The 25,612-nt window shown below is 51.7% G+C and overlaps 1 protein-coding gene across 3 annotated transcripts; it reads right to left on the minus strand.

Annotated features, from left to right (window-relative positions):
• Positions 1-289: 289 nt before the first annotated feature.
• On the minus strand, positions 290-24,980 carry LOC120647590 (AP-2 complex subunit alpha-1-like). Of its 3 annotated transcripts, XM_039924424.1 has the most exons (27): positions 24,652-24,876; positions 24,401-24,620; positions 22,891-23,022; positions 22,676-22,801; positions 21,720-21,782; positions 21,541-21,638; positions 21,255-21,462; positions 20,236-20,307; positions 20,063-20,155; positions 19,794-19,895; positions 19,578-19,675; positions 7,741-7,822; positions 7,539-7,627; positions 6,581-6,686; positions 6,435-6,500; positions 6,061-6,167; positions 5,872-5,976; positions 5,662-5,782; positions 4,931-5,431; positions 2,657-2,737; positions 2,371-2,535; positions 2,202-2,288; positions 1,970-2,095; positions 1,738-1,818; positions 1,588-1,659; positions 962-1,041; positions 301-877 (listed from the first exon to the last, which is right to left on the minus strand). In XM_039924424.1, the coding sequence occupies exons 2-27, from the start codon at positions 24,530-24,532 to the stop codon at positions 733-735; spliced, it is 3,138 nt and encodes a 1,045-aa protein (XP_039780358.1). In that variant the 5' UTR covers positions 24,533-24,620; positions 24,652-24,876; the 3' UTR covers positions 301-732. The 3 variants fall into 3 exon arrangements, with proteins under 3 accessions (XP_039780359.1, XP_039780358.1, XP_039780360.1); XM_039924425.1 differs by having other exon boundaries at positions 290-877; positions 24,401-24,876; XM_039924426.1 differs by having other exon boundaries at positions 4,934-5,431; positions 24,401-24,980.
• Between the last annotated feature and the right edge of the window lie 632 nt (positions 24,981-25,612).

Below are 25,612 nucleotides of genomic sequence, written 5' to 3' on the forward strand. Positions count from 1 at the left end.
CTGAAAATTAGAGTATAAATAATTATTAAACAATCGCGAATTTCGCCACATACACACGAGCATAAAGGAAGAGGAAATATGCTAGCGCACAGACCGAGTGCACATAGAAGCACAGTGGCAGCACCAGGCGTACACCCTTCATTTGTTCTCGATGCCAGAGCTTGGGAGCACCCGGGACAGGGCCTGCAACGGTAGAGGCAGCATAAAGGAACAGGAAACCCGCCATGGTAACCTAACCTGATCATTCAGATAGTCCAAAGGATTAAAGCGATGCAACCACAACACACCATGCACAAAACAAGACCTATTAATTTCCTTCCCTATTCCAACCTTATTGGTACAAACTGTAATGCAATGCGCATCAAGGCAACTTTACAATCGGCTTGGTGGAAAATCTAGCACCTTATATAAACGCACAAAACTACTTATATTCACCACCAGACCTGGGCAATCAAGTTTTACAAATAGGCCAAAAGGGGATATGGGATGACAATGACAAACAACAAATTAAGATTACACAATATAGCAACTGCTCCATGGAGGGGCCTTGCAACAGGCCCAAAAGAATCTAGCGCTTTCCCGTTGAAGAATCCGCTCAAGACTACTCCGCCAGCCCTTTCATTGTTCCACGTGTTGTCTTGCCAGAAAGATGCTTGTGGAGATGTTAGATCCTCATATTAAACAACTGTCATGTACATCAAAACTCTCTCGTTTTGCTTTTACTTCTCATTCTCATAGCAATCCAGCAAGCATGGCACCAGGGTCATTGTATGTGGCAGGTGCTGCAGCAGGCAACTGTGGCTGCACCACGGCAGGAGGTGGGGCTGCCTGAGCCCTTGGGATATCAATCAAATGCTCCTTGATGAATTCCTTCAACCTGTTTAGTAAAATCTTTTAATCAACTTTTCTATTCCCATTAGCAAGAAACTATTATTTACGAGATGATGGAGCAAGCTTATACTCGAATGTCAAATATTGGTCGCCAGATGCAACTGTTAGCCGGAGTTGAGTCCTGTCTTGTGGGTCTGTTTCAACTCTTATCTGCAAAGAGTCAAAGATAAGTGACAAAATGTAACATCCTGTCCAAAAAAAAGGTCTTTCTCAAGGGATAAAAATAGGACACCAACATACAAGCATACATCACATGTAAGCAGAAGCTAGAAAAATCATTAAGATATATTGCTGTCTTCACAGTTCATGCTACCCTGGATCCAACTGGACATTTACCCTAGCCGGAAAAAGAACCCTAAATAAAATTTGCTAGGTTGAACCGGCATGTAGTCCGAACAGAGTTGGTTTCGAATCTAATCATATTTTGCTCGCCAGTTACAAGTGGTACTCATATGAGTCAGCTCAACTCGATGGTAGAATATGTTTGAACTGGTATAACAATATTGGGTGAAGGGTGCATTGGAGTTCAGCTGGGGTTCAATTAGTAAAATGGATCAATAGATCAATACCATAATAGCACCAAAAGAATATCAGGCAGCAATCTATTTGCATTCTAAAAATGTAATTCATTATGGAAGAAAAATTACCAAGGTACAAAAACCAAGAATGTAAACCGCAGTCAACCATCATGCTTACCAGACAAAGCATCGCAAGTGTTGCTTCAGAAAAAAATGTAGTGCACGCAACCATATTATTCGGGTTGTTGTCCTAAAACGAACAAGAACTTTAATAGTTTGAAAAAAAAACAAAGGCTCAAATCAAGGAAACAAATATCAGATAACATACAAGTCCAGGAGCGACCGCCAAGTGAAGGCTCATAAAAAGATTAGCCATCTCAGGAAGAGGCATCGGTTTCACACCTTTTACCTGTTTGTTCACATAACAATATTGCAATTAGAAAGATTCTTCCAATAAACACTCAACCCAATAATCATAATGAGATTCTTTCATTTCCCATATCACGCCGAAGACCACTTTTTAACTCGACTTATCATCCACAGTACAATTGAGGTCTTACCACTTCTTGAACCTTCAGCGAATGAACACTCAGTGCTTTCCACTGGGGGAAAAATTCATCAGGGGTAAGAGTTATAGGTTGCAAAAATTTATTCAATACAACAGGGAGTCGAAGTTTGGCATCCACCTGCATAAGCAAAACAAAAAAAACATTGTTACCTTGTGAGGAAAAGAGGAAATGGGTGAGCATTGGGACACTAAGGGAGAAAAATATAATTGCATATAAGAATCACCAGTGCAGTTCCAAACGTATATGAGAAATCAAGAACAGCAACATCTCTACTTGCACGAAGATTCGCAACCTCAAGTGGAACTTGCACCTACAGAAAACAAAAGAGAATTGAATAAGACATGGAAGAAAACATTAAAGGTGCAAAAACATTATACTACATCAAATAATACCTGCGCTCTTGGAGGGATAGTATCTGGAACTGACGAGAGCTCCATTTTTAAATGACTAGGAGGCAAAATCAGAGCCCGCACTGACATTAGGGGCGAAGTATTTTTGTTCCCCAGGAAAAGAACGAGACGGCCATGATGAGCACGCCATTCTGCTTTCAAACCAATCTAGAAACAAAATCCACGAGGAAAAGAAAGTTTGTGTTAATGTTATGGCAAAGCAGATATGCAACATCAGGACTAAAAAAAGTACAGCTATGGGAAGGGAACAAAGTTTATTTATGAAAACCTGAATGTGAGGATCCTCATACAGCACTCCACTATCTTTTGTGCACAATATATGAAACTTCTCCTCAACATTGACAATAGGCTGTATAAAGCATATTTCAGTTCAAGGTGTGAATTGAAGATACATAGTTCAACTTAAGACGGCACTCAATTAGCATACAACCAAAGTGTAGGAGAGAATAATTGCTTGTATTCCTCCAAACCCTAGAAGGGTGGGATATATAGATCCTATACATGGGCCACTATACATGGGCTCACATATACACCAACACCCCCCCCCCCCCCGCAGTCTAAACTACCGGCGCAACGGTGTTCAAGACTGGACAACAAAAAAGCCAACACCCCCCCCCCCCCCCCCCCCCCCCCCGCAGTCTGAACTACCGGCGCAGCGGTGTTCAATCCTTTACAGTAAGGGCAGAAGAATCAAACTCGATGGAACAAGAATTGTCAGCTGTAAACTGACGAATGGAAAGAAGGTTATGAACCATCTGAGGAGCAACAAGGACATTAGAAAGACGAAAGGAACCAGGAGCAGAACCCATGGCGGTGAAAGGAAGGCAAGACCCGTCACCAACCATGATGGAAGAAGGACAAGAGGGGTGTGAGGGTCGGACATAAAAGATGATACTGGCATGTGGTGTGGTGTGGAAGGAGGCACCCGAGTCGGCGATCCACTCGGTGCTGACCGGCGGTGTCCGCCCCATGGCGCTGAAGGACTGCGCCAGTGCGGCCTGGTCACACCCCCCAGGCCAGGTCGGCTGCTGGCTGGGTGGAGTGGGCGGGGTCTAGGACGGCGCAAACAGGGAAGCAGCGGCGGCGAGCATGGCCGCCGGCTGGGGCTGAGGACGAGGCCCCCACCTGACCCTGAAACGGCCACATCGAGATGCGCCCTAGCCATGGGGCGCTGAAGGATGGCCAGGGCGTACCTCCAGGGCCAGAAGCAGGAGTGGGAGCCGGAGTCGGGTCCGGAGTGCCCCGAGCACCACCACCACATCCCAGAGGGCGGAGCCAGGTGGGAGGACGAAGTGCCGTGCTCGGTGAAGGGGACAACGGGTGGGACAAGGGAGTAGGGCTTCTCTGCGGCGACCCGACGAGTGAGAGCGTCGGCCGCAGAACGCTCGCGCTCCCAAGCGAGGGCAGCCGCGCGGGCCCGCTCCTGAGCCGCCGAAGCCTCGGACTTGGCGGCGAGGAGGGTCGCGGCGAGAGTGTCGTCGGCCGTAGCAGCTCCGGCGGCGATCGGCTGCTCGCGGAAGACACGGCGGTGAACGGCGCATCCGCGGGGGGCATACCGAACGCAGGCACGGGCGCCCCAGGCGCGGGCATCGCGGGCAGAGGCACCGCGGGCGCAGCCACGGGCGTCTGCGCCGCTTGCGCGGCGTGCGCGGCGGGCGCTACGGCAGCCTGTGCGGCGTGAGCCCGCGCGAGCTTGGCCTCGAGGTCCCGGAGGGCGGCCGCGAGGCGGGCGGCGGCGGCGCCTGGCGCGCCCGCGCCTGCCTGGAGCAGAGGAGCGGCGGCGGCCACGTCTGCGCCGGCGGCGGCACGCGGCCACGCACCCGTGGATCCAGCGCCAGGGGCAGGCCCAGCTCGCAGCACAGCAGCAGGCCGTGCACATGGCCCCACGCGCGGATGGCAGCCCGACGTGCAGGAACCAGAGGCGGTCGCGCTCGCGCACATGTGGCCAGCAAAGGCACCCGCGGCCGGCTGCAAGCACACGAGCGCGGAGCAGCTGGCCTGGGCGACGGCGGCGGCCTGGGTGGCGACGGCAGGGCCTGCGCCTAGGAGCAGAGGATGCGCCAACACGCGCCCAGGGGCGGCCACGGCGGCTGCATCCGCGCCGGCAGCAGCAATGGCGGCGACGGCCCCGCCTTGGAGCAGGGAAGGCGGTGGCGCGCCCTGGCGGGGCCCCCGCGCCCACGGCCAGAGGAGCGCCAGGGGCGGCGGATCTGGCTGCGCCAGGGGGGCGCAAAGGCTGCGAGAGCGCCCGCGCCGGCCACGGTCGCGCCTCCGCCGGCTAGGCTCGCGCTGGCGGTCAGTGCGACGCCGGCAGCAGGGGCAGCAACGGTGCCCTGGGTCCAGGCGGGAGCAGAGGAAGGGGGAGGGAAGGAGAGGGAAGGGAAGGGGGGAGGGGGGCGGCGGATATACATGTAGGAGAGAATAATTGCTTGTATTCCTCCAAACCCTAGAAGGGTGGGATATATAGATCCTATACATAGGCCTCTAGATGGGCCTCTATACATGGGCTCACATATACACCAACACAAAGGAAATACACTACTACCTGAACTGAGTTGGACTGGTCCTCAAGGGTAGCTAGTGCCAAGTCACCTACTGGACTTTGATTAGCGTCTAATCCTTGGGCAGGATGTTGCTCTACAGCAGGAGGGGCCTCTATTGCAAGAGGACCCAAAAGATCTGCTAGGAGGTCTGCAGGAGAAGTAGAACGGGATGTCGAAGGAGGTTCAACTTTAATCTCATTGTTGATCTCAGTAATGTTTGTGGCATTGCTCTCAACTTCAACGGGACCATTTTCTTTGGGAGCTTCAACAGGTGGGTTGGGAGCTTCTTCATAAGTAGCACTGCTCTCCTGAACATCAGAAACAGTTTGCCTTGGCATCTTCACAAGAGTGAGATGATTAGCTGCTGGAGCTGATCCATTTGCAGAGGGGTGATCAGCTACAACAAGAGCACTGGAAGTTTGCTGCTGACTTCGTAGCTTTATAGCACTTTGCTCGGCTGTGTCAACTTCAGCATCTTCAGCCTTCTTCAGTAAAGCAGACTACATTTAACAAGTAAACCCATAGTTATAAAAAAAAACTTCTCAATGGAATAAATTGACCAAAATATAAGTGTATCCCATCAAAATATAACTATGGAGGTGATAGTTGGCAGTGCAAGTTTTCTTGTTCTTCAACACGCAGGAGAGCTGCGTCTTTCAATAATTATAGAAAAAAATGTTAGGTTATTTGGCCCTAACTGCCTACAAGAATAGCCGGTCATGTATGTTACCTCGCGTTCAGGGAATTTCGGCATTTCGGCCAACACATCTGCCAAAGCAGAGCCTTTCCTGCTTAGTTCAAAATATTCAACTGCTCTCTGTTGTATTTCAACATCAATATAGCTCTCGTACCTAGAATATAATGTAAGAGAAACAAAAGTTTTAACAACACAAAATGTTGTAGCACATCAGTAAGCTGGAACTGAACAATCATTTATTACTTTTTAAATATTGTGAGGATTTGTTGCTGCAATCCAACATCAGGAGGTTGAGTGTGCATCAATATCTTGGCATAGGTTGAGAGAAGAATGGCAACAGTACTTGTCCTGAGGTGAAATTGATAGTACATACATCACAACAGGATAGAAAATGACAAACAAGTTACTCAAGTAGATGCTCTCACAACTTACGATACTGTCGGAAGTTTATCATTTATAATAGCAAACAATTCCTTGGGACTACAACCAGGTCTCCGGGCCAAAAGGTGGCCATACTCCCCAAGAAGGTAAGCACTGACCTGTATTAGTGAGAATGCAAGAAAGAAAATGTGTAGGTACAAATAGGAGGTGTAACAAGATGCCAAACAGATTTCTGTCCATTTTGTAAATAAATAAAAGATAGAACAAAGGTTCCAGTTTAATCAAGGCAATTTCATGTAACCGAAATATGTATCCAAAATAAAGGTAAGCACATCGTAGGAGTGTATACCAGGTTCCAATGAAAATTAATATCTAGTAGCCCTGTAATTCTTCATAATACAACTTGAGCTGATAAAAAAAAATACCTTGACCATTGTCTCATGAATAGCAGGCTTATCAAGATATTCCCTCGCCTTTGCTGCAGCATATGGCTGATAAAATTGCAAAATCAAACCACGAATTTGCCAAACAAAAAGGAGAAGATTTTGTGCAACTAGATATATAAGCCAACCTGCAAATCTTCATTGTTGGTGACAAATTGTACCACTCGATACCATATATCATCACTTACAAAATCTCCTGCTTTATCTATAAGCTGAAGAATAACATCAACATACCTGCACAAATACAATTTAGATATAGCACAAACTAATGATATGAAATTGCACAAACCAAAATGCACATCAAAGATCAAACTGATGACACAATTTGCTACAGTTGTTACCCTACCCTGCATGAAATGTCAAAATCCAGTAATTAAATAACAGGTTGGTCATTGCACAGCTATGGGCACAGTAAAAGGCTGAACTTGATGGCATTAGATACTTCTAGTCTTCGCAAGCAAAAAACCTCAATAACGCCAACAACATCAACAACAACAAAACCTTTTAATCCCAATAAAGTTGGAGTTTAAAACCCCACAAAAGGTAGCATGTTAAGTATGGCACAGTGACAGGAAACGATGTACCCCAATTGTGAAGGAAAGAACAAACCCATTACAAATCACTAATTAGGTATATTCTTCATCAGAGATGCAAGACCCTAGCTCATTCTACAGCTAAGAATTTCAAATCCTAACCAAGATTTTCCTAGTTTTTAATGACTGAATGGTGCTCCTGTTCTAATAAATAAATGAGACCTCTTTCCTGATCTCTTTGCTTCTTAAACATAAGACAAAAGAAGGTAAAATGTGGGAATAAATGAGGACACCGAAATCATTTCATGTTGTGTCTCGATTATTGTGCCAAAAGCTAAAAATGTTTATATTTACAGGGCAGTAAAATAAAACATTTCTATATACTAAAGTTCTAAAATAGAAGCTGAGAATATGTTTCTAACAATTCAAGGCACAAATGTACTAACTTCTAACATGTAATTACATGATTTCAACTGCCACATATATCAGACATAAATAACAATTTGCAACACTAACTGGAAAAACTGGTCTGATCTTGTCATCAAAATATTACCATGAAAGATCTGGAGCAAACTTCTCCGCAAGAATAGCTGCCTTCAGAGAGAGCTCTTCACGCATTGCAAATTCGGCTGTGTTAAGATACTGTGCAGGAAAAAGAAAACATTTTCAATCTAAGGAACCACATGAATGAATCCACAACAGGACAGCGAGGTTAAGTTTTCCCACTGCTGGACCACTCTCACAAGATTAGTTACCTGCAACAACTCCTCAACAATTTCTTTAGCATTTGTAACATCACACATGCCATATAGTAAATCAAGAGCCCTCCGTCTAATGCTGCAATAAAGTATCATACAAATATGAAGTTGCAGAAAAGGCGACTGTACACAGATTATTACAGCAAAGTTGAAAATATGTAGCACTGTTTATTCTTAGTGTGACCTACTGACCTTTACTACCATCCAAAGGCATTCCATGCAAGAGATTGCAGGTGACATCAGACACTCTAGGATGATAAATACAATTGATGGAGTACTTTACTACACTACACCTAAAAATGAATGATTGGTGTAAGATAGAGAATAGGAGAGAATAATGGCTTGTATTCCTCCAAACCCTAGAAGGGTGGGATATATAGATCCTATACATGGGCTTCTAGATGGGCCTCTATACATGGTGTCCAACCCCCCCCCCCCCCCCCCCCCCCCCCCCGCAGTCTGAACTACCGGCGCAGCGGTGTTCAAGACTGGACAAGAAGAAAGCCAACACCCCCCGCAGTCTGATGATATGGTAGATAACAGGATTAGAGGCTACCCGCCCTCACGTTGGAGGCTCTGGGAAGTATTTGGTTCTAATCTTGCTTGTTCTTCATTAATACAAGATAGTCTCTTTTATAGAGACGACTGACTTGACCCCTAAGCAATATCCTAACCGAATCAATCTATCTTATCTCTTTCCTAATAAACCAAATTAACCTAATCAAATAGGATTCGGCACTGTTCACGCACGCGCTACAGTACTCGTGGGCCTAGATCGGCCCATAACACTTCTCACATTTTTCTTCCTCCTCTCATATGTGCGGCCCACAAATGAGTCCACAACACTTCCGCCCTCCTTTCGAAACAGCTCGTCCTCGAGCTGGAATGATGGATAGCGCTCCTTGAACGATTCCAAGGGCTCCCAGGTCGTGTCGGCCGCCGGAAGGCCGAGCCACTGCACCGAAAGCTCCCACACGCCACGATTGAGCCTTGCGCGCAGCACCTTCTGAGTAGGGACAGCCCGGCCGTGGTCGATCGGCGGTAGGGGTACTGGTGCAACAGGAGGATCGCCCACATGCTTCTTGAGGAAGAGCACATGGAAGACGATGTGGATGCGGGCTGAAGCTGGAAGCTGTAGATAGTAGGCGACGTCCCCAATGCGCTCCACAACCTGAAAGGGACCATAGAACTTGTGTGCCAGCTTGGCAGCCGCACTGGATGTAATGCCCGCCGCAGCCCGATGGTTGAGGCGTAACCATACCCAATCTCCGACAGCAAACTCCACGAAACGGCGAGAGCGGTCAGCCGTCTCCTTCATGATGTCTTGGGCTTGGTGAAGGCGATCACGAATGTCGGTGAGGAAGACGTCACGCTCATAGAGCTGGCGATCCAGGGCCACCACCCGCGCCAAACCTAGCCTGTAAGATGCCAAAGTCGGTGGAGAACGCCCGTAGACCACCTCAAATGGCGTGGTCTTAAGCGTAGTCTGGTAGCTGGTGTTGTAGCAATACTCGGCCCATGGCAGCCACCGCAACCATTGCCGTGGTCGATCACCAGCGAGGCACCGTAGATAGACGCCCAAGATTCTGTTCGTGACCTCAGACTGCCCATCCGTCTGAGGGTGGAAGGCAGAGCTGAGGCGCAGCTTGACACCGGCGAGGGAGAAGAGTTCCGTCCAAAACTTGCTGGTGAAAACGGGGTCGCGATCGCTCACGATGGAACACGGCAATCCATGGAGCTTCACGATGTTGTCGAAGAAGGCCTAGGCGACGGAGATCGCCGTGTAGGGGTGCCCCAGTGCGATGAAGTGGGCGTACTTGGAGAAACGATCGACGACAGTGGGCACCACTGTCTTGCCGCCGATCCTGGGAAAACCCTCCACGAAGTCCATGGCAATATCTGCCCAGACCGAGCTTGGCAACTCCAACGGTTGCAGCAAGCCCGCTGGGTGAAGATGCTCTGTCTTGCTGCGCTGGCAGACAACGCAGCTGCGGACGTAGTCGGTGACGAGTCTGGACGCGTGTGGGCTGTAGAAGGATGTCCGCAGGCGATGCAACGTCTTCTGGGCCCCTTCGTTGCCGGTCCCGTGTGCATGCTGAAGAAGAACCGGCCACAAGGATGAGTCGTCGGGGACGAAGATGCGTCCCTTGTGGAGCACCAGTCCGTCCAGCTCTGTCTAGGCTGCTCCGGCCAAGCCGTCGGCGATCTCCTTGTGCTTGGCGTTGAAGGAGGGGAGGGACGCCACCTCCTGCTTGAGCTTGTCAAAGAGCTCAAACTCTGGTCGGGACAGCGCCAAGGCGTTGATGGCGCACTGATCCTCGTCGCGCCGGGAGAGAGCATCGGCGACGACGTTCTGGCGCCCCAGTCGGTACTGCACCGTGAAGGAGTACCCGAAGAGCTTGTTGACCCACGTGTTGAGGGATCGTGGACAGCCGCTGGTCCAGGAGATGCTTGAGGCTGCAGTGGTCGGTCCGGACGATGAATGGGCGCGTCCACAGGTACGGACTCCAGTGACGCACCGCCTGCACAAGACCGATTAGTTCGCGTTCGTAGGCCGCCAGCTTCATGTGACGGGGCGCGACCGTCTTGCTGTAGAACGCGATGGGGCCGTCAAGCTGATGTAGCACGGCCCCGAAGCCCGAGCCGGAGGCGTCGCAGTCGACAACAAACGGCTTGTCGAAGTCAGGAAGCTGTAGCACGGGTCCTGTGGTGAGGGCGTGCTGGAGGGCGCGGAAAGCGTCTGTTGCTTCCTGCGTCCAGCAGAAGGCCTCCTTCTTGAGGAGGCCGGTGAGGGGCGCCGCGATGACGCCGTAGTTGCTGATGAACTTTCGGTAGTAGCCTGTGAGGCCGAGGAAACCCCGAAGCGCCCGTAGTGTCCTAGGCAGCGGCCAGGCCTGAACAGCCGCTACCTTGGACTGATCCATGGCCACGCCATCGCCGGTGACGATGTGGCCCAAATAAGCCATGCTCTTCTCGCCGAAAGAGCACTTAGACTGCTTCAACACCAGCCCGTGTGCCCGGAGGGTGTCAAAGACGGCACGGACGTATTGCAGATGCTCACTCCATGTCTTGCTGTAGATGAGGATGTGGCCCAAATAAGCCATGCTCTTCTCGCCGAAAGAGCACTTAGACTGCTTCAACACCAGCCCGTGTGCCCGGAGGGTGTCAAAGACGGCACGGACGTATTGCAGATGCTCACTCCATGTCTTGCTGTAGATGAGGATGTCGTCGAAGAAGACAAGAACGAAGCGACGGAGAAAAGGGCGCAGTACCTCATTCATGAGCACCTGGAACGTGGACGGCGCGTTTGTGAGGCCGAAGGGCATCACCAAGAACTCGAAGTGGCCATGATGGGTCCGGAAGGCTGTTTTGTCGATGTCGGCGGCGAACATCCGGACCTGGTGGTAGCCGCTACTCAGGTCGAACTTGGTGAAGAATACGGCGCCGCGGAGCTCGTCCAAGAGTTCGTCGACGATAGGGATGGGGAACATGTCGCGGACGGTGACGGTATTGAGGGCGCGGTAGTCGACGCAGAATCGCCATGTCCTGTCCTTGCGCACCAGCAAGACCGGGGAGGAGAACGCGGACGTGCTGGGGCGTATGATGCCTTGCCGCAGCAAGTCCGCGCATTGGCGCTCGATCTCGTCCTTCAGCAGCTGGGGGTATCTGTACGGTCGAACCGCCACTGGAGCCGTCCCGGGCAGCAGGTGAATGTGGTGGGAGAGTTGTCGGCGGCTCGAAGAGGTCGGCGAACGAGTCGAGGAGCTGGAGGTAGTCGATCGCCGCCACGGCCGCAGCAAGGCGCGGTCTAGAAGGAGCGCCCTTGCCCACGAGGCGCACCCGTCGACCGCCGTTCTAGAAGGATAGGCGCTGGCGCGCGCAGTCCCAGTTGAAGGAGCCGAGGGAGCGCAGCCAACGGTACCCCAAGACCAGCTCGTAGCCCTCCAGTGGGATGACGAAGACGTCAATGTTGAAGGGTTCGCCGCCGATGATGACGCAGACCGCACGGCAAACCCCGGATGACTGCAGCCGCTCGCCGTTGGCTACTTTGACATGGACGCCGCTCAAGGGCTCTGGAAATAAGCCCAGGCAGTCTGCTGTGGATGACGCCATGAAGGTGTGCGTGGATCCCGAGTCGACCAGGGCGGTGATGGGGACGCCCGCGATGTCGGTCTCGAGGAGGAAAGTGTCGGTGCTGCCGAGGCCCGTCATGGCGCACATGGACACCTCGACGGCTGGCTCGGAGTCGTTGTCGGAGGCGTCGTCTTCCAGGGGGAAGTCTTCGGATATCTCGATGGTGTAGACCCCCTTGCCCTTGCACACCTTGTTGTGCCCGGGAGCGAACTTCTCAGGGCAGTTGAAGCACAGGCCGCGGGTGCAGCGATCGTCCATCTCCTCTGCGGACAGCCGCCGGAAGCGTGTAAACGGCGGGGCCGCTGGCGAAGGATCTGGCGGCGGTGGAGGGACGGCCGAGGACGCAGAGGACGCCGTCCGATGCTGGGAGGCCGCCGCGGACGCTGGGGCGGCCGGCGACGCCGCTGCTGACAATGATCTGGAACCCCGGGGGGAGAGCGCCACGCAGATCGCGACTCCGTGGCGATCGAAGTCGAACGCCGCTTGTATGCCCGAGCGAGATTCATGGCGTCCTCGAGGTGCTCCGGGTGCTGCATCTCCACATCGATCTGCAGTGTGCCGCCCAAACCGGCCATAAACAGGTCGGTCTGCTGCCGTTCGGAGACGTCATCGCAGCGGGCGAGTTGGGTGAGGAACTGGTCGATGAAGTCGTCGACCGTACCCGTCCGGCGGAGCTGGGCCAGTTTGCCGAGGGGGTTGCTGCGGATGGACGGCCCGAAGCGACGGTTGATGGCCTGAACGAACTCCGGCCACGATGGAACACCGCGATTACGCTCCAGCCGAAAGTACCATCGGGCGGCTGCCTCGTGGAGGTAGAAGGATGCCGTCCAGGTCTTGTTCGCCTCCGGGGTGCGATAGGCTTGGAAGCACTGCTCGCATTTGTGCAGCCAGATTGCCGGATCGTCCTTGCCGTAGTCGGGGAACTTGAGCTTGTGCGCGGGCGATGGGTGGGGGGATGGCGGGTCAGATCCCGAGGCCTCGAACTGGTTTGTGGGAAACTTCTCCAGGACCCGGGTTTGGATCCGATTGACGGCTACGCCCAGTGCTGAATACTGGTTCTTGACTTGGCTGATCTCATGGGTGTTGAGCTCGACCGCGCGGAGGAGGTTGTCGAGCTTGGCGCCGATGTCCGCCGGAACCTGGGCGTCGGCCATGGTGGACAGAGGTGGCGCCGGGTTGAGGGTTTAGCGGAGACAGTGCGTAGGGAGGGGTTGGCGGCTATGGCTGGAGGCGCGGGGATGGTTTGTGTAGGGGTTTTGGCGGCTAGGGTTGGTGGAGGGGTTGGAGGCGCAGGATCGGAGGATCGTGATACCAGATGGTATGGTAGATAACAGGATTAGAGGCTACCCGCCCTCACGTTGGAGGCTCTGGGAAGTATTTGGTTCTAATCTTGCTTGTTCTTCATTGATACAAGATAGTCTCTTTTATAGAGACGACTGACTTGACCCCTAAGTAATATCCTAACCGAATCAATCTATCTTATCTCTTTCCTAATAAACCAAATTAACCTAATCAAATAGGATTCGGCACTGTTCACGCACGCGCTACAGTACTCGTGGGCCTAGATCGGCCCATAACACTTCTCACACATTTTTCTTCCTCCTCTCATATGTGCGGCCCACAAATGAGTCCATAACACTGAACTACCGGCGTAGCGGTGTTCAAGACGGGACAAGAAGAGAATACAAATAGAGTACAAAGGGCAAATACCCCCCCCCCACAGCCACAACTAGCCACCGGCTACGTTGAGGCTGGACTAGAGCGAAACTCCGAGAAGGTCGAGGAGGACAATCACTTGGTGAAGATGTCAGCAAATTGGGAGGTAGTCGGAACATGGAGTACCCGAACATCGCCGATGGCGACTCTGTCGCGCACGAAGTGTAAGTCGATCTCCACATGCTTCGTCCGCTGATGCTGGACGGGGTTGGTGGAGAGATACACGGCGCTGACGTTGTCGCAGTAGACGAGTGTGCTCTGGCGAGCGGGCAGTGGAGCTCCGCCAAGAGCTGTCGTAGCCAGGACGCCTCAGCCACGCTGTTAGCGACGGCCCGATACTCCGCCTCAGCACTGGAGCGGGAGACAACCGGCTGCCGCTTGGACGACCAGGAAACCAAGTTGCCGCCCAGGAAGACAGCGTAGCCGGAAGTGGAGCGACGAGTGTCCGGGCAGCCAGCCCAGTCAGCATCGGTGTAGACCACCAGCTCAGCAGAGGACGAGCGGTGAAGCATCAGGCCGAGGTCCACAGTGCCACGGACGTAGCGGAGGAGACGCTTCAGTGCAGCAAGGTGTGACTCCCGGGGATCATGCATATGTTGACAGATCTGCTGAACAGCGTAGGTGAGGTCCGACCTGGTGAAGGTGAGGTACTGCAAAGCGCCAGCCAAACTCCGGTAGGCAGTAGGATCAGCCACCGGATCACCCAGATCAGCAGACAGCTTCGCCTAAGTGTCAACAGGAGTGGAGCAGGGCTTGCAATCAGTCATCCCAGCCCGTTCCAGAATATCGAGTGCGTACTGCCGCTAGTGAAGGAGAAGACCAGACGAGCGAGGCTCAACAGTGACGCCCAAGAAGTGGAGCTGACCCACATTCTTCATAGCAAACTCCTGCTGTAGAGAGGAAATGACACTCTGAAGCAACTGCTGACTGGAGGCTGTGAGCACAATGTCATCGATATAGAGCAGCAGATATGCAGTCTCATCCCAACGGCGGTAGATGAAGAGAGACGTGTCAGACTTGGCCTCGGTGAACCCCAATGTCAGCAAGAACGTGGCAAACCGAGAGTACCAAGCCCAAGGAGCCTGCTTCAGACCATAGAGAGACTTGTTGAGTCGGTAGACCATATCCGGACGACTCGAGTCCACAAATCCCGCTGGCTGAGAGCAGTAGACAGTCTCTGACAGAGTGCCGTGAAGAAACGCATTCTTCACGTCCAGCTTGTGCACAGGCTAGGAGCGCGAGAGCGCAAGCGAGAGGACCGTGCGCATAGTAGCAGGCTTCACCACTGGGCTGAAGGTCTCATCATAGTCCACACCAAATCGCTGAGTGAACCCCCGGAAAACCCAGCGAGTCTTGTAGCGCTCCAGTGTGCCATTAGCCCGACGCTTATGTGCCCGGATCCACTTGCCAGTCACCACATTGCAACCAGAAGGCGCGGCACGAGATCCCACGTCTGGTTGGCAAGAAGAGCCGCGTACTCCTCTTCCATCGCACGGCGCCAGTGAGGATCCGCCAAGGCATCGCGGACAGAGGAGGGTACCGGAGAGACCCGCGGCTCTCCCTCGGTGGCGGAGAGAGTCGCGACCTGAGACGCCATCCACCGAGTCACCATGGGATGGATATACCGAGGATCCCGATGGACGACGGGCTGGTGGTACACCGCCGGCTCGGCTCGAGAGGGAGCCGGTGGAGGCGGCGGCGGCGACGGCTCCGGTGGAGGCGTCACAGGAGCCTCCGGAACAGGAGGCGGCGCCGGAGTCGGCACCGAACTACGCCGGTACACCTGCACCGACTCAGCGTACCGCGGCGGCGCCGGTACACCTGCACCGGCTGAGCGTACCGCGCAGGTGCAGGGGAAGGAACCGGGGCCGCGCGTGGCGCAGCAGGAGACACCGGGTCCGCGCGCGGCACGATTGGAGGTCCGAGGGCCGCGCGTGGCGCGACTGCGGGCACCGGGATCGCGCTCGGCGGAGCAGGGATCACCGGGAACAGTGCCGGTGTACCGGGAAAACCTGCAGAGAAAGGACAGACAGAAAAAGGTGGCTGAACCACCGGGTCAGTCGGAAACAGAGACTCCAGCTCGGGGTCAGGACAAGGTGTGGAGGAGGTGGAGTAGAGGAAATCCGACTCGTCAAAGACGACGTGTCGGGAGATCAGGACGCGGCGAGAGGTGAGGTCAAAGCATCGGTACCCCTTGTGGTCAGGGGAGTAACCAAGGAACACACAACTAGTCGAGCGGGGCGCCAACTTGTGAGGAGCAGTGGCAGAGGTGTTAGGGTAACACGTGCACCCGAAGACCCGAAGGTGGTCGTAGCGAGGAGGGGTACCGAAAAGAGCGTGGTGTGGAGTGGGAGCAGGAGAAGCAGTGGACGGAAGACGGTTGAGCAAGTAGGTGGCGGTGTGGAGACTCAGCCCAGAAGCGCGGGGGCGGAGAGGCCTGGATCAGAAGGGTGCGCACGACGTCGTTCGTTGTGCGAATCATCCGCTCAGCCTTGCCGTTCTGAGGAGAGGTATACGGACAATACATACGCTGCTGAACACCCCGAGAGAGGAAGAAAGAACGGGAGGTGGAGTTGTCGAACTCCCGCCCGTTGTCACACTGGACGGCCTTAACGGTGAGGCCGAACTGAGTGGACACCCAGGCAAAGAAGTGGAGAAGGGTGGGGAAGGTCTCAGACTTGGCGCGCAAAGGAAACATCCAAGAGTAGTGCGAGAAATTATCAACCACCACCAGATAGTACTTATAGCGACTTGGCGCGCAAAGGAAACATCCAAGAGTAGTGCGAGAAATTATCAACCACCACCAGATAGTACTTATAGCCAGAAAGGCTAAGAACAGGAGAGGTCCACAGGTCACAGTGAACAAGATCAAATGCATGCGTCGCGTGCGAAGAAGAAAAAGAGAGCCGAACATGACGACTGAGCTGGCACGCATGGCAGAGGGGCTTAGCAGGAGCCCTAGTACCAGGAACATCGGTACTACGACTGAGCTGAGCCAGAACGTCGCGGCCAGGGTGACCAAGACGGCGATGCCAGGTGGTGGAAGACGGCGTCGCGGCAAAAGCAGCAGACCAAGATGGCTACGGCGAAGAAGAAGAGAGTGGTGCAGCGGAAGAAGGAAGGCGAAGGGTGTAAAGGGGCCCGTGCTGTCACACCGGAGTAGCGGACGCCGAGAGGCCGAATCCTTTACAGTGAGGCCAGAAGAATAAAACTCGATGGAACAAAAATTGTCAGCTGTAAACTGACGAATAGAAAGAAGGTTATGAACCATCTGCGGAGCAACAAGGACATTGGGAAGACGAAAGGAACCAGGAGCAGAACCCACGGCAGTGACAGAAAGGCAAGACCCGTCACCAACCATGATGGAAGAAGGACAAGAGGGGTGTGGGGGTCGGACAGAAAAGAGGATACCGTCATGTGGGGTGGGGTGGAAGAAGGCACCCAAGTCGGCGATTCACTCGGTGCTGACCGGCGGTGTATGCCCCAAGGCGCTGAAGGACTGCGCCAGGGTGGGGTGGAAGGAGGCACCCGAGTCAGCGATCCACTCGGTGCTGACCGGCGGTGTCCGCCCCATGGCGCTGAAGGACTGCGCCAGGGTGGGGTGGAAGGGGGCACCCGAGTCGGCGATCCACTCGGTGCTGATCGGCGGTGTCCACCCCATGGCGCTGAAGGACTGCGCCAGTGCGACCTGGTCCCACCCCCCAGGCCAGGTCGGCTGCTGGTTGGGTGGAGCGGGCGGGGTCCAGGACGGCGCGAACAGGGGAGCAGCAGTGGCGAGCATAGCCGCCGGCTGGGGCTGAAGACGAGCCCCCCCCCCCCCCGGACCCTGAAACGGCCACACCAGGATGCGCCCTAGCCATGGGGCGCTGAAAGATGGCCAGGACGTACCTCCAAGGCCAGGAGCATGAGTGGGAGCCGGAGTCCCCCGAGCACTACCAGCACGTCCCCTCCACCGACGACGCCCTCGGCCTCCAGATCCAGAGGGCGGAGCCTGGTGGGAGGACGAAGCGTCGTGCTCGATGAAGGGGACGACGGGCGGGATAAGGAAGTAGGGCTTCTCTGCGGTGACCCGACGAGTGAGAGCGTCGGGCGCAGAGCCGCGCTCCCAAGCGAGGGCAGCCGCGCGGGCCCGCTCCTGAGCCGCCGAAGCCTCAGACTTGGCGGCGAGGAGGGCCGCGGCGAGAGCATCGTCGGCCGTAGCAACTCCGGCGGCGATCGGCGGCGGCGAACGGCGCGTCCACGGGGGGCATACCGAACGCAGGCACGGGCGCCGCAGGCGCGGGCACGGGCACCACGGGCGTCCGCGCGGCGGCATCTTGCGCGGCGTGCGCCCGCGCGAGCTTGGCCTCTACGAGCTTGGCCTCGGGGTCCCGGATGGCGGCCGCGATGCGGGCAGCGGCGGCGCCCCCGGCCGGAGCGGGCTCGAGGACGGCCAGGGCGGCGGTCGGAGCACGCCAGGCCGAGATGGCAGCTGCGGCGGCAGTGCCCTCGGGGCGCGCGGCGCGCGCGCGCGTCGGCCGCAGCGCCCGCGGCATGCACAGCACGTGGTGCAGCGCCCGCGGCATGCACGCGGCGGCCGTAGCGCCCGCGGCGGCCACAAGCGCGGTGGCGTTGCCCACGACGGCGGCCACGTCCGCGGCGGCGGCGGCCTCTCCGCCGGTGCCCGGGGCGGCAGGGGCCGTGGCGCCAGCCCCTGCAGCAGGCGGAGGAGGGGCGCCACCCGCAAGAGGGGGGCCGCAGGAGGAGCGCCACCCGCAGCCTCTGCAATAGCGGCCAAAGCGACGGCGGGAGAAGCGAGAGGCGGCGGCGCACCGGCCCAGGCGACTGCAAGCGGCGGCGGCCGCGCACCGGCCCAGGTGGGAGAAGCGGGAAGCGGCGGCGGCGCACCGGACCCGGCGGCGGCGGACGCGCGCCGGCCCCGGCGGCGCCCAGAAGCGGGCCGCGGGCGGCCCAGGCAGAGGAGAGGGAAGCCGGGTCCGGCGGCGCCCAGGCCCAGATCCAGAGCACCCGCGCCCAGAGCAGAGGAGGGAGCGCCAGACGCACCCGCGCCCAGAGCAGAGGAGGGAGCGGCAGCCGCGGCGCCCAGAGCAGAGGAGAGGGGAGGGAAGGAGGAGAGGGGAGGTGGTGCCGGTGGCCGGCGGCCGGCCATGGTGCCGGCGGCGGCGGCGGCTAGAGTGAGGGTGGGAGAGGAAGAAGAAGGCCTAATACCATGTAAGATAGAGAATAGGAGAGAATAATGGCTTGTATTCCTCCAAACCCTAGAAGGGTGGGATATATAGATCCTATACATGGGCCTCTAGAAGGGCCTCTATACATGGTGTCCAACAATTGGATCCCAGTTGCAATTAAAAATAATAAAAATGCATTTAAGTGGTTAATTTGGAACTATAAACGTATGTGGTATGGCGATGCTTTGGTGGTGGAGTGCGCAAGGGAGAAACAAACAAAAGAGCAGATTGAGAAGATGAACAGATGGGGTAGCGAGACGCTGCACGTGGACTGCCCTTGTCGCCGGCGGCAAGGTGCGCCAGGGCGACTGAGGAACAGACCCAGTCCGGGATTCTATTCCTTCGATGAAAATCTCCTAGATACAAACTAGGCTACCTTTATGGAGTAGGTGCCACGAACCAAATCTCCAAACCACTATATCTCCAACTCCTAACAATCGTATCTATAATAAAGGGAAGAATCCCACTTCCTAACTACTACTGCGCCTGATTTGCTGCAGCCGTCTGGACTCTTTGCTGTTGACCTGCTTTTGATCTCCTTCTGTAAACCCGGCCAACAAAGGAGTCCGTAACAGTATGTTGTGATTCTTATGCACTTCCATCTCTATCCTAGCCGAACTTGATTGGGACTAAAAGCTATTGTTGCAATTACTAGATAGTTTAGGTACAGCCTAGTGAAAAAGGTCAGGATGCTCATATTTTTCCATTCAATTCTTTGAGAAGTATAGGAAATTACAGACTGGAAGAGACTCAAACCTGATATCTGGATCCTTCAAAGACGTAATGATCTGAGCCTGGTGCCTTTTGATGATGTCCTGCACATCTGTTACTAGCAGCATCCTAGTCATGTTTTCCTGCGAAGATAGATAAATTACTGTCTCAATATAATTTTCCACTTTCACAGCTTCATGTGGATGCAAGACTGCCAATAAAAGGTATAAATCAAGTGTTAAAAAAAAGGCATGCAATTACCAGACCAAGATACCGAATATTTGGTTCCCGGACTGCAATAAACTTCCCAAGAAGAGCCACACACTGTGACATCATCTCCTTTTCAGCATCCAGATGCATGACCTGTAAGGAAATGCAATACATGCAGACTTTGTTAAAGAAAGTAAGACACCAGGCTAACAATTTTAAATTGGTAAAGCGAAGCATAAACTTCTGCAGAAAGAAAAATGCAAGACCAAATTGCTAGAAATATATATAATTAGCTGTTCAGAAAGTCAGTATAGACTCACCAGAGCAAGAGCTTCAAAGAGAACAGCATGTGAGGCATTGTTCTTGTTAACATTTTTAACAACATCAGTGCCCATCAAAATACGCTGTAAAACCTAAAGAATGACAAGAATATCATTATAGTTCACAAATGTTTGTACAGGTGAGTACAACTGTTAAAAGTAAAGTGTTGTACCTCAAACAAAGCTCGTCTTGCATTGGGATCTTCAATGGTAGGGAAGTACTGAAGAGCTCTCATTGTCTTAACCTGTGAAGATAAAATTTTATTCTTAGTTGAAGGCGAGGACCATTTCCATCTATACACACAGCAGGTATACATATTTTCCTTCAAGGCTTCAACACACAAATGAAGAAGTAACCAGTGCGTGTAAATTCAAATTCGTAAAGGAAATATCTCTACAATTTCAAACGTTGTGTGTTTCTGCCTGATGGACTATGGATAAAAGCCCCCACCCCTCCCACTATAACACCTGGGTTTTATGGTCGGGTTGGCTAGGTGGGGCGCGCTAACATGGTACCAGAGCCGAGGTCCCGGGTTCGAACCCACCCGGCCACGCATTTCCGCTGCGCGATTTCCCCTATGCCTCTCGTGTGCTGAGACCTGCTGCGGGCTACGCCGGGCACTAGAACCTGCTGCGGGCTACGCCGGGCTCGCACGCCGTAGGGGGAATGATGGACTATGGATAAAAGCCCCCACCCCTCCCACCATAACACCTGGGTTTTATGGTCGGGTTGGCTAGGTGGGGCGCGCTAACACTGCCAATGCCGTGCACAGCCTAAAACTACCCTTCAGAACAAGGTTCTATCTCCAATGAAAAAAAGGAATAGGCATTCTAACAATAGCAACTCCACCTGTTTAGTTTCAGTAGTAATTACTAGCAGCTGTTTACTTTTTATACACAGTACAGAATATGTGACGTGGATTTCAGACTTGTAAACCTCTAAAGCGTAGCCTTACATCACAACTTGTCTAAGTAGCTTCAGTGTTACAAACTTGTAGCAACCATTAAAGTATACCATGACTAGTCACTTTTGTTGCTATTTACATATCTCCGCTCACAGATTCACTGTTCTTATTGGTAAAGCATAATAGAAGGTAACGGTTCAATGTCCACTAGTTAAAAACAGATTTGGTCTAATTTTACTGATAAATCAAACTGGATGAAGGAATGACGGCACGAGAAAGTAAAGTACCTGAAGCCAAGGAGATGGGATTCCGTAGTAAGTGTATTCCTGTGGAATATCTTGATTTCTTGCTAACCTCTCCAGTATTCTTACACATTTTGGAAGGCAATTCCAATATGCTTCAGCATTGTTGGATACTAATGAAACAAAAAGGCTCATAACAGATGTCAGCACACCTAGGTCGCGCTCATCTAGAAGTTGTGCCATTCGATCAGCCCTGATATGCAGAATCCAATTAGCATATTATACTAGGTAGAGTATAATATAACACTTCTATATTCTATAATATTAGTACCAGCCATCAATATTCACAACATCAGGATTCTTCCTATAAAGCCGCAGAAGGCATAGAGCAGCCTTCTTTCTGACAACAGGACGGCAGCTACTTGAAATCTGACAACATAAGATGTCTCATTAATAGAATCATTCACAAAACAGTGAAAGAGGAACAGAAGCAATAGAACATCCACTCACAAGAAGTTTCTGGACATCTGGGGCTAGTGACTCAGAAAATTCTTTCCCACCAGTGTTACCTACCTGAAACATATTTTAGTAAAAGATATAAATGGACACAAAATGGTACTAATTGTGCAGGAGAATCAAGTCCAGCATATAAACGTCAAATGTGGTAGCTACTGGCTAAAAGGCGTGCAACGTGCTAATTCATGGAAAGGCTCACGGCCTGGTGGCCGGCGTAACAATAATGACATTTGTCCATATGCCACCGCCTGTTTACTTAGATCACCGTATATAACCAACGCATGCAAAGAAAAGGGCCAACTCGTAAAATAATTATGAAGTTGAAGCCATTAAATTACAACAAAAAGGTAATAAACTAAAGGCGTTCAAATTGCAGAAATGAAATCAGTAAAGTAGAAGCCTTAAAAGCATGCTCTACAATTTCGGCGTACTTGCAGGCTTGGGTTGCTTATTTTTCCTAATGATGGCGACACCAATTTGATGTGCTGAACGCCTTGAGACACAAGTGCTATTTCTAGATCAAATTCGCTCCTTCTGTTTTTAAATATGACATTTAAACTAATTAGCTTGTCCTAAAAAGTGTATATTTAAAAAGGGAATAATGTGTTTCTGCCCCTACTTCAAACCTCAATGGTGATTTTACCCTTTATTTTTAAACTTTGTGATTTTGCCCTCATCATTTTCAAACGAAGCTGCCGTTTACCCCTGGTCAACGCGTTTTTGCCCCTATTTTGACCGTTTTCTTAGTTGATTTTGCCCTTGTTTTGTGAAGACTAAGGGTAAAATCACAAAGTTTCAAAAATGAGGGCAAAATCACCATTTTGGTTCAAAACAGGGGTAGAAACGCTTTTGCCCCATTTAAAAAATGGAGGGTGTATTCGATAGTTTAAAAGGGAAGCTAGGACCAAGCCTGCAGAAAAATTAGAGTAAGATAAGACAGGATGGCATACCATTGTCAATGCTAAGCACTGGAAAGTCTCATTTCGTCCAATTATGTCATTCCGTACTGTATTTATTACCATCCTTAGGAAATCATTATTCTCATTCAGTAAGCAAGATGTCACGATATAGCCAACCTGCAGCATGTGTCAAAGATAGCAATCAAGAAACAGCTAAAACAAATATTTTGAGAAAGAATGCTATGACTAACGATATCATGTTTTACCTGCTTCTCAGGATACTTTGGTGCAGATATCAAAGAAACAGTTTCCGTATGCCCAAAATCAACATCGTAACCCAGCATATATATGTAAAGCATTTTCCACACGTACTTTTTCTTCTCATATGGTGATAAGCCCTGCAAGGTAAGGAAACACAGTGATTTATAGCACGGTTGCAAATTTTTATCAATGATTTGGGGTTTCCAGGCAATTAGGGGGAGGGTTGCAAGCCTACAACAGCATGTTTTAACACCATTACTCCCAGGGAAAGCAAGGTCCTTGGTGATTGAAGTTTTATCTTGAATGGAGATGTTATCTTTGGCATTCTACACTAGGTTAACAGGAACTGCCTACTATGGTCCATATAACATTTGGTGCATTGAGGGAAAAACAAGCGTGTTGTCAACTTGTCATAGACAGGAACACTAGTTATTGGATTTGTCTGTCTTTCCATATGCGGCAGTCTGCGTAAGCTGATGAGATTGACATCCCAACATGAATCAGGTTGTTTAGCAGATGCGGTGCTATTTTAGTTTAGTATAGAACTCCCTAATGCAGATCCATGCATATGAGCACATCTATACATGGCAAGTCTATCAGCAGTTTCATTTCATATGTCTAACATCATGGCAAGTCTATCGGCAGTTTGATTTCATATGCCTTAAAATCATATCTTGTCCAGAAACACATGCTGTTACATCATATCAAAAGTCACAACAATCATTTGCATTCTGTAATCATGCTGTTACAATACATATCTCTCTTTTGGTTATAGACAATATAACTTGTCAAATTTCAACCAAAATTATTCGCAAAAATGCTGCTAATGTAATGTTTTACAAACAGCTTCGTAATTAAACATGTAACTACAAACATGTTGCTCAAAGGAGCAGACAGGAGACCTCAGAGATATGAATGAAAAATATTCATCCCAACATAAGCAGAAGATTTAGCTAGTTGCATGAAACTGTAAATGGAGAGGTAGCTCAAAGCGCACTGGCAAACCCTAGATCCCAGTAGCCTAACTTCCAAGAGAATCCCAAAGTACCAGGTGCGGTGTGAGTTAATTATTGAGCAGTTGGAAACCGTTTCCAATAAATACGAACTGAACCAGAGGCTGAAATGGTTGAAAACCGACCCCTAAATCATTCAAAATGGTCGGACTCCTTGACAGACTGTTGCAATTAGTCACAGTTAAGACTTGAGACAATAGACAGCAATGCTCACGCGACCAAAAGATATAGTTCAACGAAGTATAATCCTATCAGACATCGAACAATTTGAAACTAGGATGGCTCAAAACTACACTGCGGAGCTCCCAGTCCCTAACTGACTAATGACTACCAAGCGGCAATTCAGCACCACGCAGCTCCTCAATCATCGTCCAGCGGGTTATTTGGAGCAAAATCCTAAGCGCCCGACCCCCCACTCACCCTCAATTACGCAAATGCATTCGCAGCTAGCAACCAGCATCACACCAAAAACTCTAAGAAAAGGGAGGGGAACAAGCGTGACCTTCTCATTTTTGAACCGCGTGCGGATGTTGCCCAGCTCCTTGTCGACACGGAGGCGCTCCTGCTCCTTGTTGTGGCAGTTGCGTATGTCGCTGATGAAGACCGAGAGCCCCCGCATCCCCGAGAGCGCCATCTCCTCGTCCCCCGGCCGTCCCCGCCCCCGACGCCGCCTCTAGAGAACCCCAGATCCGCTTACCGCCGCGCGAGATCTGGGGCCCGGATCGGGGGAGTAAAACCCCTCGGGGCGGCGGAATGGATGGGTACCTCCGCGTGTGTAGGCGGTGCGGGGAGGAGGAAGCGGTTTTGATTCGGTCGCCGCGGTCGTCGGAGGTGGACGGCGGGGAGGTGCGGCTGATCTGCCTGCCTGTCTGCCCCGGCGGTGGTGTGCGTGTGCTGGATTGGGGGGCGCTTTTTCGCTGGTTTCTGGAAGGTTTATTGCGTCCGCCGAACAAGAGGAAAAAATTTGGCGTGGCTGCTCGGGTTGAAGTTTAAACTCAGGCCATGAGATTTCAGCAGGTTTGGGGTTGACTTTGATCTTCCGTCCACCAGCGGTTGGCTCCGAGGGTCTACATGCAAACTGTAAACAACAAACATTGCCTAGTTTTGAAAATATATGCTCGTTTGAGTACCAGCGCACATTTGTTCTTTTCTTTGGTCAAAGTTTGGTGCTGATTCGTTTGAGTGTAATCCTTTGAGTATCAAAGTAGATGTAATTGGTTAATCATTTTTTTTCAAATATGTGATAAGGAAATATGTGAACGAGTGGATGCCATACCACTAGCTATATTTTTACAAAATCTACGGCATTTTGAGAGATACTTACTCTATTTTAAATTTTAAGCATGAGAGAAAAGTACTGCCGCTAGCAACCAGCGAAACTAATATTTAAACCTCTGATGTTTAGACTACATAAATAAGGCAATGTGATAAAGTCCAAAGTACCACACCAACTGATGTTTCATTGGGTATACACATTATAGGATACAATTCATTAGTATAAAATACGTTAGTTTCATGCATCCGTATTATTGTGTTGAGCATGGAGCAAGACTAATTTTGTTGGGCTTGCACCGACCGGACAATTCTTAGTGAAATCTCATTTGTCTGGTGATGATCCATGTTGAAGTCCCTAGCTCAAACAACTTTTACTTCAATTCTAGGCATGTCCCTTCTATCGTGCAATACAACTTGATTGGGCGACTCATGTCATGAC

Source organism: Panicum virgatum, chromosome 9K (genome assembly GCF_016808335.1).
Source record: "Panicum virgatum strain AP13 chromosome 9K, P.virgatum_v5, whole genome shotgun sequence".
Classification (NCBI taxonomy): domain Eukaryota; kingdom Viridiplantae; phylum Streptophyta; class Magnoliopsida; order Poales; family Poaceae; genus Panicum; species Panicum virgatum.

Coding starts and splice junctions, on each gene's coding strand:
- LOC120647590 (XM_039924425.1), bottom strand. CDS start 24,532: ATGGCGCTCTCGGGGATGCGGGGGCTCTCGGTCTTCATCAGCGACATA. Junction 21,639..21,719: donor CAGATGTCCAGAAACTTCTT/GTGAGTGGATGT, acceptor TTATGTTGTCAG/ATTTCAAGTAGCTGCCGTCC. Junction 6,168..6,434: donor TTCATGAGACAATGGTCAAG/GTATTTTTTTTT, acceptor TCACTAATACAG/GTCAGTGCTTACCTTCTTGG.